The following is a 26,341-nucleotide window of genomic DNA, read 5'->3' on the forward strand; positions in this document are numbered from 1 at the left end:
GGGACACATGGAGATGGATAGAGGAAACACATGGGGGCGGTGGTGGGGAATGGCATAGACGGGGACGGGGGAGAGCGGGGTTGGTTAAACGTGTGGGTGGTAGGTGAATGGAACTATAAGAAGCCGGGTTAATAATGGTCAAGGGGGGCTGGAGGAGGGTATAGGAAAGGGGTCAAATGGGAGGATGCAGAGGTAGAAGAGGACGTGAGTGTGCAAGGGTGTGGTTTAGGGGGTGGGGTGGTTCACGAGAGGTGAGAGGGTTATCTGCAATTCGACTTCACTGGTTTGTAGATGAGGTATTGTTCTTCCCCTAAAAAGCAAAATCGTTTTGTCAAACCCCTAATGTAAAGTTCTGATTTAAAAAAAATCCTAACCGTAACCTCGCCCATTGCTTGGCCTGCTGAATAGCTCCTGGTTTCTCTGTTTTTACTTTATTTCCAATAAAAATGAAGGGTGGTGGAAACTCCGACAGAAATCTGTTCAATTAAAACTGATTGCGACTGCAGGGTCTATGGTCTAACGCAGAACTTTTTTCTCTCTCTCTGTAGTGTCGCCGGTTAGGTCTATGTCTGATCATTTCATTACAGCAGGTATGGTGTCTCTTTAAATCCGATCCACAGCTCCTGCAGAACTTGGCGTTGTCTTTTATAGATCTTTGAAGCCCCATTTGGTGAGTTCCTTCGCCTCGGGCCCTGACATCTTCTCGCCTGATGAAATCCCTGATAACTGCTTTGGAAGAGGTGATGGTAACAGATAAATCAATCCCTTAATTTCTTTAAACGGGTCTTCGGCCGTTCCGGTGTGAAAGGGCGGCTTAATGATCAGTCAGACTGGAGATGAAAGGGAAGCCAGGGGGTTAATGAATGAGCGATTTCCTGCACAAATGAAATTAGCCAAAGAGCTACAGATCGTCTCAAAGAAACACTCAACAGGCAGGGTAACAACAAAGGAAGCGTCTGCATTTAATAATGTACATCTACTCTATTCGATATTAACGCATTTGGCCTGCATGTTCCACCAGGTTATTTATATATATATACTCTTCTTATTAAAATAATTATGGTTCCGCGCGCATCCTCTCTCGATGTGATTATCTCGCAACTATAAAACAGGTTATGCCACGTTGCAGTTCAAATTCAATAAATAAGTACAACCAGGAATTATTGAACATTACACATAGATTATACTAGCCCATCCAGTGTCGGCTCCCCGCCCCGTACAGAAGGTTACAAGGATTGACATTAACATTCTCAGCATGTGTTCAGTGGCTGGAGACGGTTGTTTAGGTGCATTCAGATGACTGGAGCAACAACAAAAGAGTGGTTTAGGAAGTCGAGTTTTCCCCCGTGTGATCCCAGGGTAAAGGCACTGGTGACTGTTGAAAAGATCCATGTCCTTATCACCTGGACCCTTAGTATTCCAATGCGCACAATTTTGGTAAGTGGAAAAGAGAAAGAGGGGAAACGAAGTTTATAAGTTTTGAAGTATTTGCGTATGCGTGTGACCTTGGGACGCGAGATTTCGACGTTAGAGGTCTTTTTTAACATGAATATTTCTCTGCAATTTTTTCCGTAAACCACATTCGTTTTTCTCATCTGAAAGCTTTTATTTTTTGCATAATAGAAAGCAGCAGGATGCGATAGGGGGAGAATTGCGCTGGATTCCGGTTTGTGGTTTATTTTACAAATGAATAATAAAACCGCTGACGGCCGAAGGCATTGAACCACTCACTTGCCTTTCCTCCAAGGACTCATTCAGCAGTTTGAACATTCTCTTCTTCTGGTTGCGCATGGAAGTTATCGTGTGTTAGTGAGGGAGCTGGGCACACTGTGTATAACATAACAATAATAAAAACATTCTTCAATTATAATTTAAAAGGATGCAATCTATTAGAGCGCGTAGTCTAAAAGCATTCTCAGTCGTAAGTTTTAATTTTATAATACGATCTTTCTTCTGTTTATATTGCAATAAATTGTTTAAACGTGTATGTCAAGAGATATAAACTGTTTTAGATACGTTAAATTGATGATTGCGATTTTGTGATGGCTCCGATTGATATCTGAGTGGAAACAGACCAATTAATCACGAATCCAGTCTTGCAGTACTGTAATCATTTCTGGCCGGATGCACCGTTTCCTCTCATCCAATTAGGTTATATCCTACCAGGCTAGTAGTTTCAGCATTTAACCTGCCTTCCTAACTCAACCAATCCGCTTCATGCAGAAAGCGTGTATTTCCCCGCTGATCCAATGGGAATCCGCCGACAGCGGTGTGTCCTGATATAACCAATCAAGAATGACCGGATATTCAGCATCCTCTTTATTCCCCCTTTTTTCCGCTTCTCGGAGTGCAAGAGACCAATGGACGACGGTGGAATGCTGACTAATAGCCAATGAGCAGCTGTGGAATGCAATGCGTCGACCATTGAGAGAGAGGGAAATGTGGTGTGTGTTTCGTGGGGAATGTTCGGTCGTCAGTGGCAGCTAGAACAAACCCCGATCGGGCAACGGTGAGCGAAGTAGGGCGTTAAGCGATCTCTGCGCTCTTTTATAAAGGAGCATTTCAGATTTACCCGGCCTTGCAAATAGACGCACCACGATTATAAATTAGATCCTTCAAGCACAAACTTTCACGTCCTGTGAACACAGCCTTACGCACAGAGAATCGTGATATACAAACATATGCAGCCATCTCGCGAGCTGGTGACAGCTTCGTATTGGAAATCAGGGAAACAGGCGGGAGACCATCGTGCGGAAAATTCGCTGCGATCCGTGGAGAATCACATGCAGAGAGGGAAAGAGCTCGCTGACAAGCAACAGCGTGGAGTGCGCTGTTGAGGAAATACCCAGAGGCTGTCGGGCATTCTTGCGGATAGGCGGTGCGTGGAGGTGAAGTTACGGGAAGGTTCACCCGGTGTGCAGCAGATCCTGCAACCCCACCGACTACGGAGAGAAGAACTCGTGCGTCCCGGAGATCACCCCCTGCTGTTTCTTTCAGCTGGAGTCCACTCTCCACTTGATCCATCCCGATGTCTTAACGCGGTACCGACTGATTGTTTTGAGGCTTGAGGCAGGGCCCATCTTCTGGAATAGACTATATCACATAATAAAATGGATTTGCATTTGGTGGATAAATGGAAATAGGTAAGATTCCTCAACATTTAACAACTTAGTCGTTTCAAAGGTTTTACAACAGCGTGCTAATTTTTATTGCACGTTGTAGTTTATTCTAATATTTTCCTGCGTGAATGTTATTTTAATCTTGCCGACGACATGTTCTTCGAGATGAACCCACTTCCACTTATGAAATTGCCCAATTGTTCAGTGACCCCAGTGTTGTCACTGAAAAGTCCGCCCTCGTGTGGTGTTCTCTGACCGCGAGCCCGCTGTGGCTCTGCTGGGTTCATTCATAATTTCTCCCCCTCCTCCGTTCCCCCCCCCCCCCCCCACCTCATCTTCCCTGCACTCGGCAAACGATCGATTAACCAGAGTTTAACTGCACTCCGAGAGGGCGCTGCTGGTTACAGTCACCGGCATTCGACTGCAGGCTCCCGCTGTGTTCTTTCCTGAGTAGTTTTAATTAAAGTTAATCACCCAGACCTGCCAACTAGGCGGGAGGAATTGAGGAAGACGGTTCTTGCAGAGTGTCGGCACAGCAGCTGCTGTTTGCAACAAGGTGATCGGGGGTGAGGGGTGGGGGTGGTCACAGTTTCTGATTTTGCTGCGGCATGGGGACATCCTGATGCACGCAGCATTGTGGAAGTAGGATCGCCGTGAAGCACTTGCCCGATTGTCAGATGCTTCTTTACGAGCTCAGAAACGGCTTCGTAGTGGAGATAGCTGCGTGTTGTTGTAGGGCAGGAGGCGTTTTCTACGCCCCTTCCCTCCAGCTCCCGACGGTGCCTGCGTACTTGGTGCGGGCGGCTTGTGCTTTCGGGGGAGTGCACGGAGGGTGCTCGTGAACTCTAGCGGGAGCTGGCTCGGCCCGGGACTCACTATTAGTAGCTCTCGTTTCTGGTCAGTCTCGGGAGTTAGTTTCATCGAGTTTGTCTTGCTGACGAGGCGATTTATAATCCTAAAACGTGGCTTGATTTTTTAAATAAGTACTTCGTATGTGATGCTGGCTTTTGTGCCATTTGTTCTAAAAGAGGGTCGCGCCCTCCTCTCCCCCGGCCCGGAGCATCTTCAGAATGGAGCTGCGGAAACATAAATCCGGTTTGTTCTGCAACTCTGCCAGATAGGTCAGACAGCAATGTCAAATGCCAAAGTCAGGAGATACATGTGTTGGGACGGGGGGGGGGGGGGGGGCGTAGAGTTCCAGGGTTTTCCCTACCCTGCAGGGAATGGTGTCAAGATTTAAGTCTGAAATTAACGCGGCAAGGGTTTTCCTAGGTGCAGTTCGAGGTCAGTATTGGAAATTCTCTGGGTGTATGTTCAAGATCATGAAACCCGAACCTTGGCTTTTCTTTTCCAAACGAATTCTGTCTGTTCGTCACTCTCTTACAAGCGCGTCCTGCGAGAGGAGTTAAAACGTAAACATTTTCCGGGCTGTATTTTCATCAGAAGCAACGTGAAAGGAACATTACTAATCGCAGGTGCCTGTGTACAATGGCTCCCGTGACTTGCAAAGTTGGAAAAAATTTGTGTTGAACTTTTAACATATCCGTCTTAAAATGTGCTCTTCTGGGTGTCGTTTTCCATCGAGACCAGTGATTGTGAGTCAGCATTCTAAGTAATTGATAGTTGCTCGAGAATTACAATCTTCCCATGATGAGGATCTGACATCCAGTCAGCCGTCGCCCATTCCAATGTAGTAACCCGACTCTCCTCCACACGCGAGCCCAACTTTATTAAATAAAACTTAAGCACATTAAAAATTAAAATATAGCAATTTATGTAAATAAATCAGTTGTAGTCGAATCATCCTACTTTGAATTTTTTTATCAAGACGTACAAGAAATGTGGCTTTGGATAGGAAGTGACTTTATAGTAGACTATTAGAGTTTGATCATTACTTATCCACATTACACCTAGAGAGAGAAAAAAAATTCTTCCTTTGGTAGACAAGACGGAATAGTGTTTCTTATTAGTGTGCTCTGAGTAACTGCCTTGGTAATAAAGTTTACAGCAGATATGATAATGTCACCATGTTACAGTGAATGAAAAGACAACAGCATCTGGCTCTCAGCATTCACCTGTGTTACCTCACTGACTGATCCAGGTGCATTCAAATATTTTGAAATAGATTTGAGAATCAGTGGTTGATATAAATTAAGGGAATATTTTCCCAAGTTACAACTTCTAATATTGCAGAAGCATTAATTTTTGTGGAGCTGCATGATCTGTGAGTTTAGTACATTAATAGACAGTTAATTATGGAAGAATGAATGTTATTTTGCATGTTTAGGGAAGTCCTACTTTGAACTGGCAAAATCTTTTGGGGCAGCCATTCCCTAATTTAATAAGGATCCAAAATGAACATTTTGAAGCTCCATTTTTGCTCAGACCTGCATTTTTTCCTTGTAATATTTTCTTTTACCACTCTTGTGTTCAAACTATACACTTCGAAGTTGAGATTTGATCACATAAGGACCTGTAAGAAAAGGAAGAATCTGAAGATGTGCACACATAATTCTCCAATCTCCAATGGTGAGCAACAGCAGCACGACTAAATTTCACTCCAATCTGCTACTTAAGCTCCATGAATAAGTCACTTTTTTCATGAAAGTTAGACACTGAATCCTTATAGTCGGGCCACATTTAAAAGATGGATTTCTGATCCTCTTCAGATCTTTTAGTGTTGCTGGAAAATGAAGATTGTTACTTCTTGTAACTCTGCAGATAAGTGCTAGGTTCTCTTATGGGGTTTACAATTTACCCCCCCCCCCCCTTTCAATTCTCACCATTACTTAATGTAAAGCAAGAGAAAGCTTTGTGATATTGGTAGGGAGAAATATTAAAAGTCAGCTGTAAATATTAATTGTATGACAAAATAATTTTCACAAATCTCTTGTGCAAATAAAAATTAAGCATAACACTACTTCTGAAATTCATTTATGAAAAATACTCAGTCAATGGTTGCATTTTTATGACATTGCAAGGCAAGAATGGCTGCTGACCAAAACTGAGACCAGTGTAGTGTTGTGGAAGTTCCCAGATGAGACACCGCATGGCAATAGCCTCTGAATTGCACCCTGTTATAGTCCTGCTCGGTCCACTGGTTCCCTATCAGTATAACTTCTCTCTAAAGAAGCTGAATTCCAGCCACAAAAGCAATTCAGTAGATCCTGGAAATTCTTTACAAGGCAAAGGTTTTAAACTCATTAGTGTTTACAGATTTCATTGGACAATTGATAAAATTCATCTTTTAAAAAGGAATCTTTTTTTAAGGTTTGTTAGAAATGGGAAATAATATGTGATTTTGGTATTTAGCTGTAATGTTGAGTTATGTTCCAAAGCTACTTTGTTGCAATAATGATTAAGCATTAAATATATAAACAATGTAGTTGCACTTGGGGATTTGATATTCTGTCAGACTGTTTCTGGAAGGATGTTATTTAGGGAGATGTGGTAGAGTTGTTCAGAGTTGCACTTTGTAGGAGAACACGAAGGTGACACCATGAAATTCAGTAGCTGGAGTACTTACTGAAATTTGATGGCGCGGATGTTGTGCACGAGAAACCAGTATGTTAACCCATCAACTGCTGAAGTCATTTTGCACGACTTCCAGCATTAAGACTGGCCAGTCTTCTTTGGATTGTAAGTTGTATTTCATTTCTCACTTTAACCATCTTTTTTTACTTTCTATCATAGCATATATTTTGGATACATGTTCTGAATCTGAATCAGGTTTTTTAATCACTGGCACGTGACATGAAATTTGTTAACTTAGCAGCAGCAGTTCAATGCAATACATAATATAGAAGAGAAAAAATAAAAAACAAGTAAATCCATTACAGTATACATGTATTGAATAGATTTTTTTTTAAAAAGTGCAAAAAACAGAAATACTGTATATTAAAAAAAGTTAGGTAGTATCCAAGGATTCAGTGTCCACTTAGGAATCGGATGGCAGAGGGGAAGAAGCTGCTCCTGAATCGCTGAGTGTGTGCCTTCAGGCTTCTGTACCTCCTACCTGATGGTAACAGTGAGAAAAGGGCATGCCCTCGGTGTTGGAGGTCCTTAATAATGGACACTGCCATTCTGAGACACTGCTCCTTGAAGATGTCCTGGGTACTCTGTAGGTTAGTACCCAAGATGGAGCTGACTAGATTTACAACCCTCTGCAGCTTCTTGGTCCTGTGCAGTAGCTCCCCCCATACCAAAGAGTGATGCAGCCTGTCAGAGTACTCTCCACAGTACAACTATAGAAGTTTTTGAACATAATTTGACCTGCCAAGTTTCTTCAGATTCCTACTGAAGTATAGCTGCTGTCTTGCTTTCTTTACAACCACATGGGTATATTGGGACCAGGTTAGATCCTCAGAGTCGTCAAATACAAGCAAAGAAGTTCAAGTGTTGCAACTAAAGGAAGTAAATTACTTCTTCAGTGCACATCTGCTGGGTTAGTGGGGTGTTAGCACCAGCAACTCTATGGTTCCTACCAATTTCTGTTGAGCATTGAGGAGATCAAAGTGACTAATAGTTATTCTAATTCTTTTTGTTCATTCTCTTTCTTTCATCCCTCTAAGTAAACCAAGTCACCTGAGGCAGGTGAGCTGGAGGAAAATAATTTTTCTGAGCAGGACTTACATTGGGACAGTTTCTTCGGATGGGATTGAAACTGCCTGGTTGTGTTTCTGCCTTGATCTCTGCACTCCTTTTCTCATCTAATGGAATGCAGATTGCTGCTTGCTTATATTATGAAGCATAGAAAGAGATCCAAACAACTCATGTTAGGACAGTGTCAGTTTGTTTGATTTTGTTGTAAGATTGTTGTTGACTATTGACTATAGTCACTTAACATGAGCATTTCAGGATATTATACCCCTTTTGATGAATGTCTTTTTCACTCTGGTTTAGAATATGATAGTTGATATCTAGGGGATGGTGCTGCAAGTCTTTTTTTATTTGAGATAATATGGCTAATTTTTACCAACAATATAAGAAAATCAGAATCACAGAACAAAGTACAAAGGAAACCATTCAGCCCCTCATCGAAACATAGAAAACCTACAGCACAATACAGGCCCTTTGCCCACAATACTGTGCCAAACATGTACTTGCTTTAGAAATTACTTATGGTCCTCAGTTTTTTCTAAGCTCCATGTTCCTATCCAGGAGTCTCTTAAAAGACCCTATTGTATCTACTTCCACTACAAAACAATCTAGTTCAGCTCACCCCCTTGTTCTCTAGACCAGCAAAATTCTTTCCTTTAAGACATTTATCTGGTACATTTTCAACAGTGGAGATGAATCTCCCTCAACTACCAGATGTGGCTGTGCAGTTCAGATTTCAATCAACTCACTGTGTAAATAAGTTTTAATCCTGTCACTTTTGGTTTTTTTTTGCTGCTACCTTCATTCTTTGTCAGCTGGTTCTTGATACCTCGATCAGCATCAACGATTTTACTCTACCCTCTCTGTTAAATATTTATATCCTTTGGGCTTCTCTATTCAAGGAGAGGCTGTTTTTCAAAGAAAGAATTAAAAATAGTAGTTCTGCCTTGGCAATATTGTGCTTTCATCACAAGCTAGTCTAGAATTTGTACATATTATCACAGATTGTAAAAATATAATTATAATTTCATCAAAGCTGATGAAAGATTTTGTGATGCTTTGGTGTGATGTAGTCTTAGGAGATGGGTTAATCGTTCATGTCAATCATATAGTGGGAATTCCAAATCTAGGCTGCAAAGTCAGAAGGAGAGGAGGTCTTCTTTCAAATATTGAGAATTAATCAATATAGTAGGTTTATCTTCCTTCAAAAACTCCTTGGGCAAAACAAAGGTTATGAAGTCCAAAGGAGAAAATTCCCATGGAACAAAGTGGGAATTTGGAGATGTCGTGAAGAAAAAGATGTGAGGTGGTAAATAACAAGGTGGAGATCATTAGAATGGGGGTTCTAGGGGACAAATTTGAAAATACATTTATGAAAGTACATATATGTTATCATATATTACCTTGAGATTAATTTCCTTGCAGGTGTATAAAGGAAAATAAAGAAATACAATAGAATCAACAAAAAGCAATATATAAACAAAGACTGATACACAAGCGATGTGCACAAAAAGACAAGCTGTACAAATCAAAAATACTGGGGACATGAGTTGGAAAAGAGTCCTTGAAAGTGAGTGCCTAGGTTGTAGAATGTAGATTTGTGGTGAGTTAAGTTATCCATGCTGGTTTCAGGAGCCTGATGGTTAGTTACAGGGTAATAACTATTCCTGAACCTGGTGGTGTGGGACCTGAGGCTTCTGTACCTCCTGCCTGATGGTAGTAGCGGAGGAGAGCTTGAACTTTATTGAAGGTGGAGTCTTTTTTGTGACAGCACTCCATGTAAATGTACTCAATGGAGATGGCAGGGGAGCTTTGCCTGTGATGGACAGGGCTGTATCCACTACTTTCTGTAGCCTTTTCGATTCCTGGGTGTTGGTGTTTCCACACCGCATCATGATGCAACCAGTTACGGTACTCTCCACTGTGCGTCTATAGAAGTTTGTGAGGGTTTTTGGTGACATGCCAAATCTACGCAAACTTCTAAGAAAGTAGGTGTTCTTTCATGCCTTTTTTTTGTGTGATGGCAATTACATGCTAATCCCAGCATGGTTCTCTGTTATGTTAATGTCAAAGAATTTAAAGCTACTGACCTTCACTACATCTGATGCCCTAACAATGACTAGCTTATGGACTTCCAGCTTTTTCCTCGTGTAATTGATAATTTGTTATTTGGTTTTGCTGATGTTGAGGGAGAGGTGGGTTTTGTGGCACCATTCAACTGAATTTTCAATTTCCTATATGGTGATTTGTCATTGCCTTTGATTCAGCCAAACATAAATATGGCATTGGAGCTGTGCTTAGCCACAAAACCTTAGGTATAAAGTTCATTGTATAAATTTTATTGTTCATAGTTAAATGATCCATTGGTGATTTCAAGAAATGGCTTTTTCATACAATAGTCTTAATTCTGGTATTACTGAAACACCCAGGACATTAAACACTACAAACTGTTTTAAGGCTTACTTTACTATAACAAGTCAGCCATGATGCTGAATCCTCAGTTGCCCTACAATTCTTTATTTATTTACTTGCCTCTCAGGGCCAAAGCAGACAGTTTAGCCTCAGTTTCCTCGACATCAACCATTTTTCAAGTCTGTTGTTTAACCATCTAATTCAGTCAAAACGGTGTGAAAATCTGTAGATGCTAGACATCTTGAGCAACGCCCACAAAATGCCGGAGATCCTCGGCTGATCAGCCAGCATCTGTGGATGGGAATAAAGCTGAGACCCTTTGTCAGGTTATTTAAACATTGATTGCGCAGTCACTCCCAGCCTCTGACCAGAGTCACCTTATTACTTTGGTGATACATGGTTTTTTCCACATCCTATATCTACCCCATTTTGTTTCTGGTAAGTTGCTGTCTCCTCCAATTGAAGCTGTCCTATTTTATTTCAGATTAAAATTGGAAATACCTATGTTACCAAATAGTTTCAGTCGTGCTTTCAGTAACCAGCAGCTTGGTATGACCTGAATTATCTTTTGATTTATAGCCTCACTTTTGGGAGACTTGTAGTTATTTTCTGGACGGTAATCTGGTAGAAGACTTTAACATGAATTACAAGACATGCTTTAGTTTCAGATGAAAATGCAGCTCTTATATGAGGGCTCATGGTTCTACACCATAAGAGTATAAGCCAGGCAGAGAGGATAAACATGACTTGCTAAATGCAATATTGTTGCTTGTCCTTTAAGAAATAAAATTTTAATAATTATAACTATAAAAAAAATGTAATCTTAATAGCAGCACTTAAAGAATGTACTGATGTCATTTGGGGAAAAACTGAGACTGTAGCATGTTTACTTCTTTTCTTGCCAAAATATCAAGTCTGGAGATGCATGAACATCAGATGCGTGACATGGGCACACCATGTACCGCACACAATGTGATCCGTACACAGTTATGGACCTGATTAATAGTGGGTAGTTTCACAATATTTTTTTTCAAAATGTCGGTGACGTTGTAGTATTTATCACTTGAAATCTTTCAGACTTTTAGAAGTAGAAACTGGGAACCTCTGATAAAAATCATGCTCCTCAGAATTTCCAATAGCATGCCCAGCATACTGCCTTCAAAACACTTTCTTCACCTGTAAAGTAATTCTGCCTCTCTAGTTCTCACGCAGCTTGGTGGAAATGCTCATCTGAATTTGGATAGCTCAATTCAGTGCACTTACCCCCCCCCCCCGCCCAGCCATCCACCACCAAAGTCTCAACTGTTGTGACTTAACTGTTTGAATACAACTTAAAAGTTCATGTGTCTCTCTGCCCCCCCACCCCCTTTGAAATACTTCATAAACACCTGAGAGCCTGCACCTCTGCAAAGTTCTCAATTCGTACCCCTTTGTTAAAAGATATTGGACAATTTGCAATATGAATGTTATTATATACAATATGTATTACAAGAAAAAGAGGGGGAAAATGAAATCCTGGCCCTCTCAATTTCACTGATACACACTTTGTGTCAAGGAGTGTTGAGGCTTTCAGTATGGCTACAGTATTCAACTAGGGAAGGTGTGAACCTCTTCCTGCTAATCAATCAATCAATCCCACTGAGGGATATTAAAATCCTCTCTGGGGTGAGTGAAGAGTTCAAATCACTGTTAAAGCAGTATCTGGACCAATGTAGAAATAATTTTGCTGCCTTTCAGACTGCTACATGTATCTATACGTAATTTTTATTGTTGGAGCTGTGGTCACAATTATGTGCTGTTTGACAAGTGTATGTGCTTGCAGTGGCCTGATGATGCTTGTTATCATATAAATTATAACTGCACTATAACATGGCCCTAATATACTCTCTACTTGTTTTGGCAGACTTTCAGATGCATGCCAGGTCTACAGTGAATGCTGGAAGTTGCAATCGCCACAGATGGAGGGCCATATTCAGCATGGCGGTGGTGGTTCATTGGTTGTAATCCAGCAACCCTCTCTTGACAGCAGGCAGAGACTTGAGTACGAACGGGAACTGCAGCACACCGCCATTTTGTCCCTTGACCAGATTAAAGTAATCAGGACAAGTAACGAGTATACAGAAGGCCCAGCAACTGCAAAGAAAGCTGGTAGCATTAGTAGTAGCAGAGCCACCCAGCGGCATGACAAACATGAAAGGACTCATGAAGTGATACCGATCAATGTGAATAATAACTACGAACATCGGTCCTCTCACCACGCACATGTTGGTCACCATTCCTCAACCAGGATGCCTGCTTTAAGCAGATCCACCAGCACGGGTAGTGCAGCCAGTTCAGGGAGTAACAGCAGTGCATCATCAGAGCAAGGACTTCTGGGACGATCCCCGCCAACACAGATCACGTCCAGCCACCACAGACCGGACCGGACGATTAGAATGCAGCCCAAGTCATCTGCCAGTGCAACGGATGAGTTGAAATGCTTAGGAAAGGAGGATTTGGCAAAACATAGGTTTATATGTGAGGAATGTGGGAAATGCAAGTGCAGAGAATGCACAGCACCAAAGACCCTGCCTTCATGTTTGGCTTGTAACAAACAGTGCCTGTGTTCAGTAGAGAGTACAGTAGAGTATGGAACATGTATGTGCCTGGTAAAGGGAATCTTCTACCACTGCTCCAGTGACGATGAGGACTCTTGTGCAGATAATCCTTGCTCTTGCACCCACTCACACTGCTGCTCCAGGTTCTTGTTTATGGGTTTAATGTCCTTATTTATGCCCTGTTTACTCTGCTACCTTCCAGCCAAAGGTTGCATCAAACTTTGCCAGGGATGCTATGATCGGTTAAACAGGCCTGGATGTCGTTGCAAGAATTCAAATACTGTGTATTGTAAACTTAAAAGCTGTCCCACTCAAGGGGAGGATAAACCCTCTTGATCCCAGGCAGCAGAGCTCTTTAATTCTTCATTTTAATCATTTTGAAATCCTGCTTGTATGTTTACCTGCTTCAACCTAGGACTAGATACCAACAAAAACATAGCAACCATTCTAACGATCCCTTCTACAACAGAAAGATGGCTGCTACTTACCAGCACGGCCTAAGATTTAGAATGTTGCTAATATCTGTAGGTGAAGAGGCACATCCATCTCCATCAGAGGAGCATACCATTGCTTTCTTGTCTGCAAATGACCCCCTTAACTAACAAAATTGCACAAAGTAAACTTTTGTTTCTCCAGTCATTAAAAATGTTAGCATAATTGGGATTAATCAACCTGATTGCAAAAGAACTTTGTTCCATTTAATATATTGATGTCACAATACAATTCCTGATTTGAAAAATAAAAAAATTGGGGACAATCATTGGTGCTACAATCAAAATGCTCTAGGTTGCATCTAATTGGTTGCCATTAATTATCTCTGTTCAAAGAACCAATTTTTTTGTGAGCAGTTTGATAGTGGTACAATACATATCACTATTATTTGTAAATTTTGCCACATAAAGCTTCCATTTTATGCAAAACTACTCCTGAAATAATCCAAAGTACATATTAACTATTTGCAATTTAGAGCAAGAAAATAATTGTGAAAAGTTGCGTGGAAACTACATTTCTGGATTACACCTAAACCACTTTAAACCCCCATCATATTGTATTACATTACTGGCAGCAAAGAACTTGGTGTGTTCTTGATATTAAATTTAAGTTTTGGCACATTGGAAGTTTAAACGTCAGTACTTGGTAAATGCAGATTATGACCACCTTCTCCCAAGAATACAGCTTTTTCCATTCTGTGATGCACTGAATTAACATGCCTTCAGATATTTGTGGTGTAGCACATGGGGCAGGTTCTTAGCTCATTTTTACGTGCAGGACATCTTAGACACTAAAAGAACATAATAATTACTTTACTAGGAGATGAAAATGTCCTTTAAGTCGCCATCTAAGTTTCACACCAGCCTAAACAACAGATGCATTTCAATTCTGAACAGAGTTGAGCATGTTATAAATGTCTTTATTTTGGAGGATACGCTGCTTCTAGTTTTAAATTTCAACTTAACCTGTTTTGTCAATTGAATATGGGAGTTGATTGAATATTGGTGAGTTTTATACAAAAGAACAAAATGATCTTTTGAAATACAATAAATCTATATATACATTGAAAAAATGCAGATAGAATCCTGGGATATAAATTCATTAACTTTTTTATTGTGACATCTATAATTAAATGTTCGGTTGCCTTTAAAATAATAGGATTATATTCTGGTTTATATGGTCAATTGTGCCCCATTGAGCTCTCCATTCTTAAGTCTTGCCAGGTTTTGGCTTTCTTTGTGTATATATTTTATGTACAAAAAAAAGTTTTGAGAAACCCCTACTGTTTTTAAAATTCTCAAAACTTCTTTTGTTGTAAAGAGTATTTATTATGTGAAGCTCTATTATATTATGGTATTTATTTTGAAAAGCTGTCTGAAATTTTACTCATTTCTGAATATAACAAATATCATTACTTACTGAGAAAAAATAAGGGTGACACAAAAGAAAATACATATGTTAACTATAAGGCAGAAATATATAAATTAATGAAAATATCACCTTGTCCGTTGTCTGAGTCTTATTTTGAATTACCAAGTAATGCCCTGAAAAGTCTGCACTTACAGTGTATTATTCTTTTCCAAAAATACCTCAAAGTGCATGGTGTGCTTTAAGGACAGCCTGCCATTTGGGCAGTGAGCTGCGATAACATAGAAGCCATTAAATGTAGATATTTGAACCACTACTCATTCAATCATCCAGACACAGCTTGATGAAAGTAATATTCTGTAATTAAAATGCAGAATGTTGGTGCATTATTGCTCTCTGCATATCAGGTAAAATCTAGCCTGTTTCCATTTGTCCTTGAAATCAGTTGAACTGAATTTCAGAAGTGCTTTTGTCATTACATTGCATATTTGCCTCAAATGGCTGAAATGAATTCCTACCTCTTGGTTTCTGAAGAAGTATAAACTGTCATCTATGGATGAAAAGTGATGGTGGTGAATCTGACTGCGTTAAATCGAGTCTTTTCCAAATTCTGGATCAAAATTTCCCAAAATAGAACATGAAGCAGATTCGTATGTTAAAATGTTTTTGGTTGAATTGGGTATGTGTTTAACCTGAGTTGATTATCAAGCCAAAGATTTAAATAAAGATCGTATTTTGCTTCAGGTACTGGTAATGATTCCAACATGTTAGAACAAGGATTGTCACTAGATGGTGTGTATAATGTAGTGCCATAAACCTGCTTTGAATAATGTACCAAGAATAAATTAAAATCACACACTGGGTCACTGTGGAATGTGGTTAGGTGTTTTTCCCATCCAGTAAAAGACCATAAATCACCTGTGGCCTGTGGACATGTTTCACACTTATGAAGGAATATTAGTGTTACAAACTCCGATTTGACTTGTGCCCAAATTAGAAGCCTTCCAGCTGTTTAATGTTTCTTCTCACTCTGATTTCAAAACTGAAATCTAAAAGGGGCAGACATTCTTTGCACTCTTTGCCCTGCCAATTTTTGTCCTTCTAATTAAGGTAGAGTATTGCTGGCTACTGTTCAATATCATCCAGATTACTGAAGATCCCTCGTGTGCAAAAATGGACGATGTCTGGACAATAGTCCTTAAGTGTGGACTGTGTGGCTGATTCTGGTCTTGTCTCAAATACTATCCATTTGGATACATTATCCAATAAGGGTCACCTTCTTTACCATGTAATTACTAAACAAAAGACATGTGCAAGATTGAAAAGTCTTTCTACCTCTGCCAAAGAAAGGTACCCTTCAAACTGAATATTAACTGAAAATGTTTTCTATTTCGTTAACCATCTCACTAAAAAAGTAAACCTAAGGAGACTACAGTTATATAGTTATATAACTCTTTAGAAATGATCAAATCACATGAGTGGAACAAATTTCCATTTGTGCAGTGACTGGTTATCATAAACTGAAGACCCTACAATCTGGAACAAAATATATGGCTTTTTAACTGGCGTTTGATGATGGCTAGTACTGCAGGAGACCACCTTGGTCCTCTACTAGATATTCAGACAGGAACTTGACAGAATGCTTCTTTCTCCAGGACAAAGTAAAAATAAATACAAGCAGAATGATGCAATTACAGGTTTTCAATGCTTGGGACTTCAAAGGTGGTATTACAATAAGGACACAGTAATTATCTGGCAATGTTTTCTCAGTAGTAGAGAAATCAAGCTGTGGAACCTTCTGAAGACAAAACCTGACCAGAACCATGCCACGAGAGAGTAAAAGCAATGAAACTGAAATATCTCCCATTTTTAATGGTAATTTTTTTCAATAAATAATTAAGGCAAAAGATACGAGAATTATCTATCTTTATGCTAAAGGCTCATGGATTGGGGAATGCTTTTCACAGGATGATCAACACCAGGACTTTGGACTCATTTTAATTGGAAATGCTGATAAATATTTGTAATAAAGGAAAGCTGGACTACTGTGAAGAGAGAATGCAACAATGATACTAATTTTAGATTGATCCATCAAAAAGAGCAGACACAATAAATCAAATGGCTTTGACCTTTACTGAGAGCAACCCTAACCAGAAATATGGCGTACATCCTTCCCAGTCTGTGTGACAAGGTTTCTCTTGGTCTGCTACAAAATTGATTAACTCATCGATTTATCACAGAAACATCCTTTGCTTTTTAAATAATGATTCATTGTACCATAGAAGCAGTTCCCAAACAGGAACTCCTAAGTTACAATGATTTCCTTATGCCGGTCAATTTTCTAACCAGAACCACAGTTTTATTTTTTATGGCTTCCACTAAGTGCTGTTTAGGTGAAGGGTGTCCTTGCTTTAATTTTACATACATTGTTGTGCTTTGTGAAATGATTAATCTGATTCATCTGATGATGAAGCAATTAATTTTTCTAATCCAATTGAACTTTACAAGATCACTAGCATTTTGTGTAGGGCAATGGAAAAGTAAGTATCTCATTGTGTCTGGATTACAAGAAGGCATTTGATTGATTGCAAATGGAATTGGAGGCTATTTTGTCTAAAGGTAGGAGAATAAAAGGTTTATTTGGTTGAATGTGATCAGTTGTAATCCCTCAGAAATATTTGCGTGTAACCTTATTATTTACCTTAATAAAGTAGATCAAAGAGTAGAGTAGGCTTGTGTGTCCAAATTTGCAATAACATCAAAATTTGGAGACACAAAACTATGGTCTAGAGAGGAGAAGGTTATAAATAAACAGACCCAGTGAGTTATAATTAATTGAATGTCCTCTAGCTTAAAGCTGAGGAAGAAAACTAGAATATCAGAATTCTGTAAAAAGAAAACTAGTAGATGCTGAATGCCAATGGGATTAAGGTGTCCCTGTACACAAATCACCAATAGCTGCTGTACAGGTGTGAAAATGCCAAAATGCAATATCCGGCTTTATATCAGGATGATTGGTATCACGTGAGGAAATGATACTTTGGTGGTACAGACCTTTAGCAGTCTACATATGGAGTAAGATTTTATGTTTTATCTACTATAATGTATCAAATATATATTGCCTTTGGAAAAGGTACAGCATATGATCACAGAATAATAGAACATAGAATGTTGTATAAACTTGTAAAACTTGGGGTTTGGTGATCGAAGGGTGTTTTGGGTGAGCTACTTTAAATATAAAAGTGATTGAATATATTAGATAGAAGGAAATCATAGAAAGAGGGCCTTTTAAGAGTAACATTGAAGGTCCTATTTAACAATAAGGATTAGAATCTTGAACCACTTAACCAAAAGCCTGTAGATGCTGGGACAGTTGAAATGTTCCAGTTTGAAAATGAAAGCTGTTTGTTAATTAAGATTGTCAAGGTCGATGGACCAAAGGTACATAAATGAATTGAGTTGAAAATCAGATAAGAACAAATAGAATGGCAAACCAGGACTATGGGTCTGATTACTTTAACCCTTTTTACTTCACTTTCTATGATGTAATACCAAGTCTGGTTCCAGATGCATTAATGAATGCACTCATTAAAGTTGGGTTGCTTTACATGTTTTGACTTAACACCTATACTTCTGGATTAACTGTTAAGATTCTGGAGATCTGTTCACCAATTTCAGCTCACTTTGATGATGTCTCTGACTGTTGAAAAGGCACCATATCTTATGGTTGCAAGTTAACGAAATAAACATTTAGGTTTCAACTAGTTAATGTTTTGCACAATTTCTTGAGTAAGGAGCAGGATAAGATATACTTCTTGGTGAGTAGATTGGAAATTGTACATATTTGAGCATTTGAGTCTTATAACCAACTAGGAACATGAAGCTTAGGTCATGGGCTAATTGTACTTGAACAGCAATGTATTCTATCTAGCTACCTGCAGTATAACAAGGCCCTTGAGTCTAGCTTAAACATTGCACTATAATCTATACTAATAAAAGCTTTTAGGGCTGTGCACTAGTTGAGTTTGTTGTGCATTTTTGTCATAATTTCAGGATCACTACAGACAGAAACATAGGTCACTGCAGATTCTATTCTCGTCTGAAGAATAATTAGGAGTTCTTTCTGAAACTATCAATAATAATTTTTCCAGGTATCCATTTATTGCTGCTTGGAACATTTAACTAGCATTGTTGCCTCAATCTCAACAGTACAGGGGTCCCAAAAAGGTCTCAAGTAAGTTGCATTTTAAGATGTTTGTAGATAATAAGGTAAACAGAAGCAGTCTTGCTGAAAGAGAACATTCATGTGCTTAATTGTTGTTTTGTCATGTGGTTGAATTGAATTGACTTCATTACTTACATCCTTCGTACACATGAGGAGTCAAAATCTTTATTTACATCTCCGTCTAAATGTGCAATATGCAATTTATAGTAACATAATAAATATTATATAATTATCATGAATATAATACAATATTATGTAACAAAGAAATACAGTTGCGTCAGCATGAATTAATCAGTCTGATGGCCTGGTGGAAGAAGCTGTCACAGAGCCTGTTGGTCCTGGCTTTTATGCTGCGGTACCGTTTCCCAGATGGTAGCAGCTGGAGCAGTTTGTGGTTGGGGTGACTCAGGTCCCCAATGATCCTTTGGTTCCTTTTTACATACCTGTCTTTGGAAATGTCCTGAATAGTGGGAAGTTCACAATTATAGATGCGCTGGTCTGTCTGCACCACTCTCTGCAGAGTCCTGCGATTCAGGGAGGTACAGTTCCCATACCAGGCAGTGATGCAGCCAGTCAGGATGCTCTCAATTGTGCCCCTACAGAAAGTTCTTAGGATTTGGGGGCCCACTTCAACCGTCTGAAGTGAAAGAGGCGCTGTTGTGCCTTTTTCACCACACAGTCGGTATGTACAGACCACGTGAGATCCTTGGTGATGTTTATGCTGAGGAATTTAAAACTATTCACCCTCTCAACCCCAGGTCCATTGAAGTCTATAGGGGTTAGCCTGTCTCCATTCCTCCCGTAGTTCTTTGTTTTTGTGACATTGAGGGAGAGGTTTCTTGACACCATTGTGTCAGGTTGATGACTTCTTCACTGTAGGCTGCCTCATTACTATTTGAGATTAGGCCAATCAATGTAGTATCATCAGCAAATTTAATTATCAGATTGGAGCTGTGGGTGATGACACAGTCATGGGTATACAGAGAGTAAAGGAGGGGGCTTAGGACACAGCTCTGAGGGAGACCTGTTGTTAAGGGGCAGAGGTGAGGGAGTCCATTCTTACCACCTGCCAGCACTCTGACAGTAAGTCCAGGAACCTGCTACACAAGGCAGGGTGAAGGCCGAGGTGTCTGAGCTTCTTGTCAAACCTGGAGGGTATTATGGTGTTGAATGCTGAACTGTAGTCCAGGAACAGCATTCTCACATAAGCATCCCTGCTCTCCAGGTGTGTAAAGACGCTATTGCTTCATCTGTTGGTCGGTTGTGTCGCTAGGTGAATTGTAGGGGTCCAGTGTGGGTGGTAGCAAGCTGCAGATGTAGTCCTTGACCAGCCCCTCAAAGCATTTGCTTATTATTGAGGTGAGTGCGACAGGATGCCAGTCATTTAGACATGTTACCTTGGTTCAATAGAACTTAAGGACTCATGCAACAAAATCAAAACATGGTTTGTCTCCTGTTTTATCACAAGCATTTCTGGCAATTGAAGGCACCGAATAAATATAAATCCTTGTTGCTGTTCATGTGAATTTGCTGCTGAAGAATTATCTGATGCATTTCCTTCTTTACAGCTGTACCTTTACTTCAAAAGGATATCAGCAGCGGTAAAACCCTTTGACTCAACCTGAGGTCGAGAACAATGTTAAATGCGTAGCTCTCTTTTTCTTCACAAGACTACTCACTATTAATTTGTACTCTTCTCAGACCTGAGTTGTAAAATTTATTTGGACTCGTTGGAACTTGTGAAAACTTCCAAGAATGTTACATTTGTGGAACTGGAAAGAGAAGGAGTGCTCCTTGTAATTTTACCGAACAGGCTGCTGCTTGAACTCAATTCCCATCCAAGCACTTACCCTCAGACTTACCGAAGGGCCAGGTGCAGGGCAAATTTGGTGAAGACCTGACAGACTCAATAGTTATAATGAGGCCTAAATGTAAAGTTGATTCCTGGGACTCTCTGGTTGGACATGCTTTTGACCCATGCTCCTTGAACGTCAAACACTTTAACTTGGCTGTGCGCTCTCAGTGAGTTTTATTCGGACCAGTTAAAAAAAATGTGAGTGATGCCTATGTGATCGCAAGAGTCTGTCCCCCACACAAGCCACATTGAATGTATGACAATGAATATCAGGAACATAGGACAGGTTGCATCATGGTTTGGTATGGCGACTCCAATGCCCAGGATCGCAAGTGGCTACTGAGGGGTATAGATTCAGCCATGTTCATAATGGGCACAACCCTCCCTACCATCGAAGATATCTTCAAGTGGTGGTGCTTTAAGAAGTTGCTATTCATCAATAAAGACCCTCACCATCTGGAACATGTCCTCTTCACCTTGCTACCATCAGAAACAAGGTACAGACACTTGAAGACTCGCACTCAATGTTTTAAGGCCAGCTTTTGACCCTCTGCTATCAGATTTCTGAATGGTCCATGAAAACATGGATACTGCCTCAATATTCATCCTTTGCACTACTTGCTTATTTTTGTAACTTCTGTAATTTATCTCTTACACCATACTGCTGCTGTGAAACAACAAATTTCACGATATATGTTACTGATAATAAACCTGAATTTGACTTTGATATGAGTGAGCAATAGTATTTCCTGGCACTAACCCTACCTCTGATAATTACCACTCTGCTGCTATCACCACCCACAAACTATATAAAGCTCAAAGTAGTGAGTCAGGTAAGCCCCCATTTTTCTTGGAAATGGATGAATAATAACAAGAAATACAATTTCCTTCTCCCAGTCCATCATATAGGAGGTTTGAGGCTATTCAAATGAGATAAATATTTAGTAAATGAATATTTAAAAGATAGCCCTTTTATGCAATTGCTTAGGCTGTGTGTGATTTAGCTGGGTGCCTGGAAGATTGGGTACATGCAAGGTTCAGTCATGTAAATTGTCTCTGTTAATGCCTCTCTAGGATGTTGTTTCCGGTTGACAATCTTTACCAACTGTCTCCTGCTAAAGGACTGCTGAGATTCAGAAAAACCAGCTTCCATCCATCCAACTATACAGTCACAACCATAATTCGCTAATTAAATAATTGGACCTTGAGAATATTTAAGTACAAATATAAAAGGTCGAGCTATGTTGATGAGCCTTTGTAGGAACAAGAAAAATTGTGTTTGCTTAAGCAAAGAAAAACGTAATGGAAGTGCCAATCCCAGAATGGAATCTAAGTAAAGGTATGCTTGTGAATGAAACATAGAAACATAGAAAATAGGTGCAGGAGTAGGCCATTCGGCCCTTCGAGCCTGCACCGCCATTCAGTATGATCATGGCTGATCATCCAACTCAGAACCCTGTACCTGCTTTCTCTCCATACCCCCGATCCCTTTAGCTACAAGGGCTAATGAAGACAGTATTTAGCCATAAAATGGGCTTGCATCTTGAATACAATCTCCAAGCAGTGATTAGAAGGAATTCAAATTCAAATCAGTGGGATGTTGAATTTTTCCAAGGAGCTTTTGAGGACAATTGAATCTTTTTTTCCTCTAATGGGGCAGAGCTTGAGATGGAATACCTGTTTACAACTCTAGTGCTGGTTATGTAAAACATATGGCCTACCCATCAGAGCTAACTATTTGTAACTAGGGCCAGGGAGAGGATGATGACTTTGGGTTAACTCACTCTCCTGATGGATTTACAGGATTTTGTGGTGTCCTTCTGGTGCTTTGAAGTGCCTTCTGTGGGCAGCCCAAGTCTCATAAGTGTGCCAGACACTGTGTTTTCTCAAAACCCTGCAACAGATGGACATAGAAGTTGTAGTTATTAAGAAAATTACCCTGAGATCGCTTATTTCTGCCATGTTGAAGTCAAGATTTAGACACAGTACCTGCTATCAGAGGAATTCTCTCAAACATATACCTAAAAGATTTTAATAACACTGATGCATTCTGAAGATTAATATGGTTACAATTTAAATGTGTCCACTTCATTGTGCTTGTGTGAATCTATGAAAGGAAACATGAGATTAATGCATGAAAGACACAAGAACACAAGAAAACAGGACAGGAGTAAACTGTCAGGCCAAGCATGACCTGCCATTGATTCAATCGTGACTGATCTGTGCTGGACGCAACTCCTCTGTTCCTTTTCACCATACCCCTCCTCAATCTATCAAATATTTATCCACCTGCTCTTTAAATACTTCGAATGCTCCAGCTGCCATCACCCACTTGGGCAAAGTACTGTTGCCCTAATTGAAAACCCATTGTATCTGAGCACAGTTTGATCCTCATGGCAGAGCATCAGTAATTTTGTTTTGAATTAGTAACTTCTATGCATGATATTTTTCACTTGTCTTATTTTAAAAGGTTTGACTTTTCCTTTTTTATTCATTTTTCTGCATGTGAATATTGCTGACAAGGCCAGTATTTATTGTCAATCCCTATGAGCCTTGCAGCGGGGGTAGTGATCTACCTGTTTAAATCGTGACAGTCCTTTGGTGAAAAAAACTGTCTCCTAACTCAAGCCTGAATCTTAATCTGAATCATTTTACTTGTGGAAGGTATGATGCCAGCCATTGAAATGTTTCTCTTTGATAGCCATTGACTTCAGTTTTACCAGGGCTATTTGATGCCAGTCAGTCGAGTGCTGCGTTAATGTCAAGGACAGTTTCCCTCAACTGAACTCTGTAGTTCAGAATTGTGAATTGTTAATGACCGCAAGAAAATGAATCTCATGATAATATATGGTGACATAAACGTACTTTGATAGTAAGTTTACTTTGAACTTTGGGTTTGTCTTTTTGGTCTGTGGTCTACCTGCTAGACTTTTAATTCTGCTCTTTGGGCCTTACAATTTTTGGTGCTAGTGTTCTAACTGGGGAGATGAGTAGTGATTCCTTCCTCTAGAGAGAAAATCTGGACCTGCAGTCATCATTAGTAAATTAGGGATCACCCATTTATAGAGTCAAAGTCATAGAGTTGTACTGCATAGAAACAGGCCTTCTGGCACAGTTCATCTATACTGACTATCATGTCTATCAGTATTAATCCTATTAACTTACCTTAATTCCATATCCCTCTGTGCTCTGCATTTAAGTATCTGTCTCAACACTAGTTAAATGTTATCACTGCTCCTGCCTCCATCACCCTGAAACCAGGCACTTGAGCAAGGCACTTAACCACACATTGCTCTGCGATGACCCCTGTGCCAAGCTGTATGGGTCCTAATGCCCTTCTCTTGGACAACATCAGTGGCATGGAGAGGGGAGACTTGTAGCTTGGGCAACTGCTGGGCTTCCATACAAAAAAACCTTGCCCAGGCTTGCGCCCTGCAAAATCTCAAGACAGTCTTAAAAAGATTAGAAGATTACGGGCTCAGAATATGACACAAGTGTGAATCTGTTAAACCAAGCATTACTTATGTGGTCACAGCACTGATGCACAAGGTTTAATCAAGTGCTGAGAAAATTCAAGCGGCGGTAGATGCCCCATCGCCAAAGGTGTGGTGCTTTTTAGGATCTGTCTATTACTACAATAGGTTCTTTGCAAACCTGGCTACTGTGCTCCTCCCCTTGAACTCATTACTACAGATCGGGAAGAAATGACAATGGACAAAGCAGAGTGAGGTAGTTTTCCAAAAGGCAAAAGAAATGGTGATGTCAGACACGATACTCACACATTATAATCCACACCGTCCAGTGAAGCTTGTCTACGGACACCTCATCTTATGGTATAGGTGCAGTCATGTCACATGTTATGAGTGATGGAAGTTTACATCCTATAGTCTTTGCATCACGTTCTCTTATGCATCACGTTCTCACTGCAGAGAAAAATTATACACAGATTGACAGGGAGACCTTCAGTCTGGTTTGGTGTGTAAGACATTTCAACTAATTCTTGCTAAGGAGAGAGTTTAACTTCATTACTGATCATCAACCACTAATGTCCATTTTCATCTCACAAAGGGTGTTCCACTCACAGCAGCAGCATAAATGCAGAGATGTCGTGAAATTCGTTAACCTTACTTAACTTTATATATGACTATTCAATAGTTAAGTTAAAAATAAGTAGTGCAGAAAAAAGAAATAAAAAATTAGTGAGGTAGTGTTCATGGGTTCAATGTCCATTCAGAAATCGGATGGCAGAGGGGAAGATGTTGTTCCTGATTCACTGAGTGTGTGCCATCAAGCTTCTGTGTACCTCTTTCCTGATGGTAACAATGAGAAGAAGGCATGTCCTTTGTCGTGGGGATCCTTAACGAAGGACACTGCCTTTCTAAGGCACTGTCCCTTGAAGATGTCCTGGATACTACAGAGGCTAGTACCCATAATAGAGCTGACTCAATTTACAAGTTTATGCAACTTACTTCAATCTTGTGTGGTAGCTCCCACCTCCCATCGCCCCCGTACCAGAAGATTATGCAGCCAGTCAGAATGCTCTCCATGGTACATTTGTAGAAGTTTTCAAGTGTTTTATTTGGCAAACCAAATCTCCTCAGACTCCAAATTAAATATAGCCGCTGTCTTGCCTTCTTTATAGCTGCATCAATATGTGGAATCCAGGTTAGGTCCTCAGAGATATTGACACCTAGGAACTTGAAATTGCTCTCTCTCTCTATTTCTGATCCCTTTCTGAAGATTGGTTTGTGTTCCTTTGTCTTACCCTTTCTGAAATCCACATCAACTCTTTGTCTTTCTGATGCAGAGTGCAGGGTTGTTGCCATGACACCATTCACTTAGCTAGTATATCTCACTCCTGTATGTCCTTTCGTCACCATCTGAATTCTCCAACAACGGCTGTATCATCAGCAAAATTTTTAGATAGCATTTGAGCTATGCCTAGCTACACAGAGTGTGGCACGTGGCCAAGTGGTTAAGGTGTTGGACTAGTGATCAGAAGGTTGTGAGCTCAAGCCCCAGCAGAAGCAGTATGCTATGTCGTTGAGCAAGGCACTTAACCACACATTGCTCCAGTCCACCAGCTGAAAATGGGTACTGGCAAAATGCTGGGGGTTAACCTCGCGATAGACTGGCGTCCTATCCGGGATGGGGGGAGTCTTGTACTCTTAGTCACTTCACGCCACGGAAACCGGCATAAGCACCGGCCTGATGAGCTCAGGAAAAACTTTAATTTTTTTAACATGAGTATAGAGAGTACTAAGCACACAGCACACAACCCCATGGGGCGCCAGTGTTGATCGTCAGCGAGGTGGAGAAGCTTTTTCCTGGTTAGGAAGTTGAGGATCTAGTTGCAGAGGGTGATACATAGGCCCAGGTTGTGTAGCTTTCTGATCAGGACTGTAGGACTGATGGTGTTAAATGCTGAGCTATAGTCAATAAACAGCATCCTGACACGGGTACTTGCATTGTCCGGGTGATCCAAGGCCACATGGAGAGCCATCGAGATCACATCTGCTGTTGACCTATTGAATTGAATTGGCTTTATTTCTTACATCCTTCACATACATGAGGAGTAAAAATCTTTATGTTACGTCTCCATCTAAAAGTGCAATGTGCAATCAAAGTAATTTATATACTATGTCTATTATAGTCAATGTAATATAGAGTACAC

General features: G+C 40.2%; 1 protein-coding gene across 5 annotated transcripts; it reads left to right on the plus strand.

Moving 5' to 3' along the window:
• The first annotated feature begins 1,010 nt into the window (after positions 1–1,010).
• spry1 (sprouty homolog 1, antagonist of FGF signaling (Drosophila)) lies at positions 1,011–15,248 on the plus strand. Of its 5 annotated transcripts, none has more exons than XM_059965095.1 (2): positions 1,011–1,437; positions 12,034–15,248. In XM_059965095.1, the coding sequence occupies exon 2, from the start codon at positions 12,089–12,091 to the stop codon at positions 13,061–13,063; it is 975 nt and encodes a 324-aa protein (XP_059821078.1). In that variant the 5' UTR covers positions 1,011–1,437; positions 12,034–12,088; the 3' UTR covers positions 13,064–15,248. The 5 variants fall into 5 exon arrangements, with proteins under 5 accessions (XP_059821078.1, XP_059821076.1, XP_059821077.1 ...); XM_059965093.1 differs by lacking the exon at positions 1,011–1,437 and adding an exon at positions 2,448–3,143 and having other exon boundaries at positions 12,034–15,247; XM_059965094.1 differs by lacking the exon at positions 1,011–1,437 and adding an exon at positions 3,502–3,675.
• The last annotated feature ends 11,093 nt before the right edge of the window (positions 15,249–26,341 follow it).

This window comes from Hypanus sabinus, chromosome 3, assembly GCF_030144855.1.
Source record: "Hypanus sabinus isolate sHypSab1 chromosome 3, sHypSab1.hap1, whole genome shotgun sequence".
Taxonomy (NCBI): domain Eukaryota; kingdom Metazoa; phylum Chordata; class Chondrichthyes; order Myliobatiformes; family Dasyatidae; genus Hypanus; species Hypanus sabinus.

Coding starts and splice junctions, on each gene's coding strand:
- spry1 (XM_059965095.1), top strand. CDS start 12,089: ATGGAGGGCCATATTCAGCATGGCGGTGGTGGTTCATTGGTTGTAATC.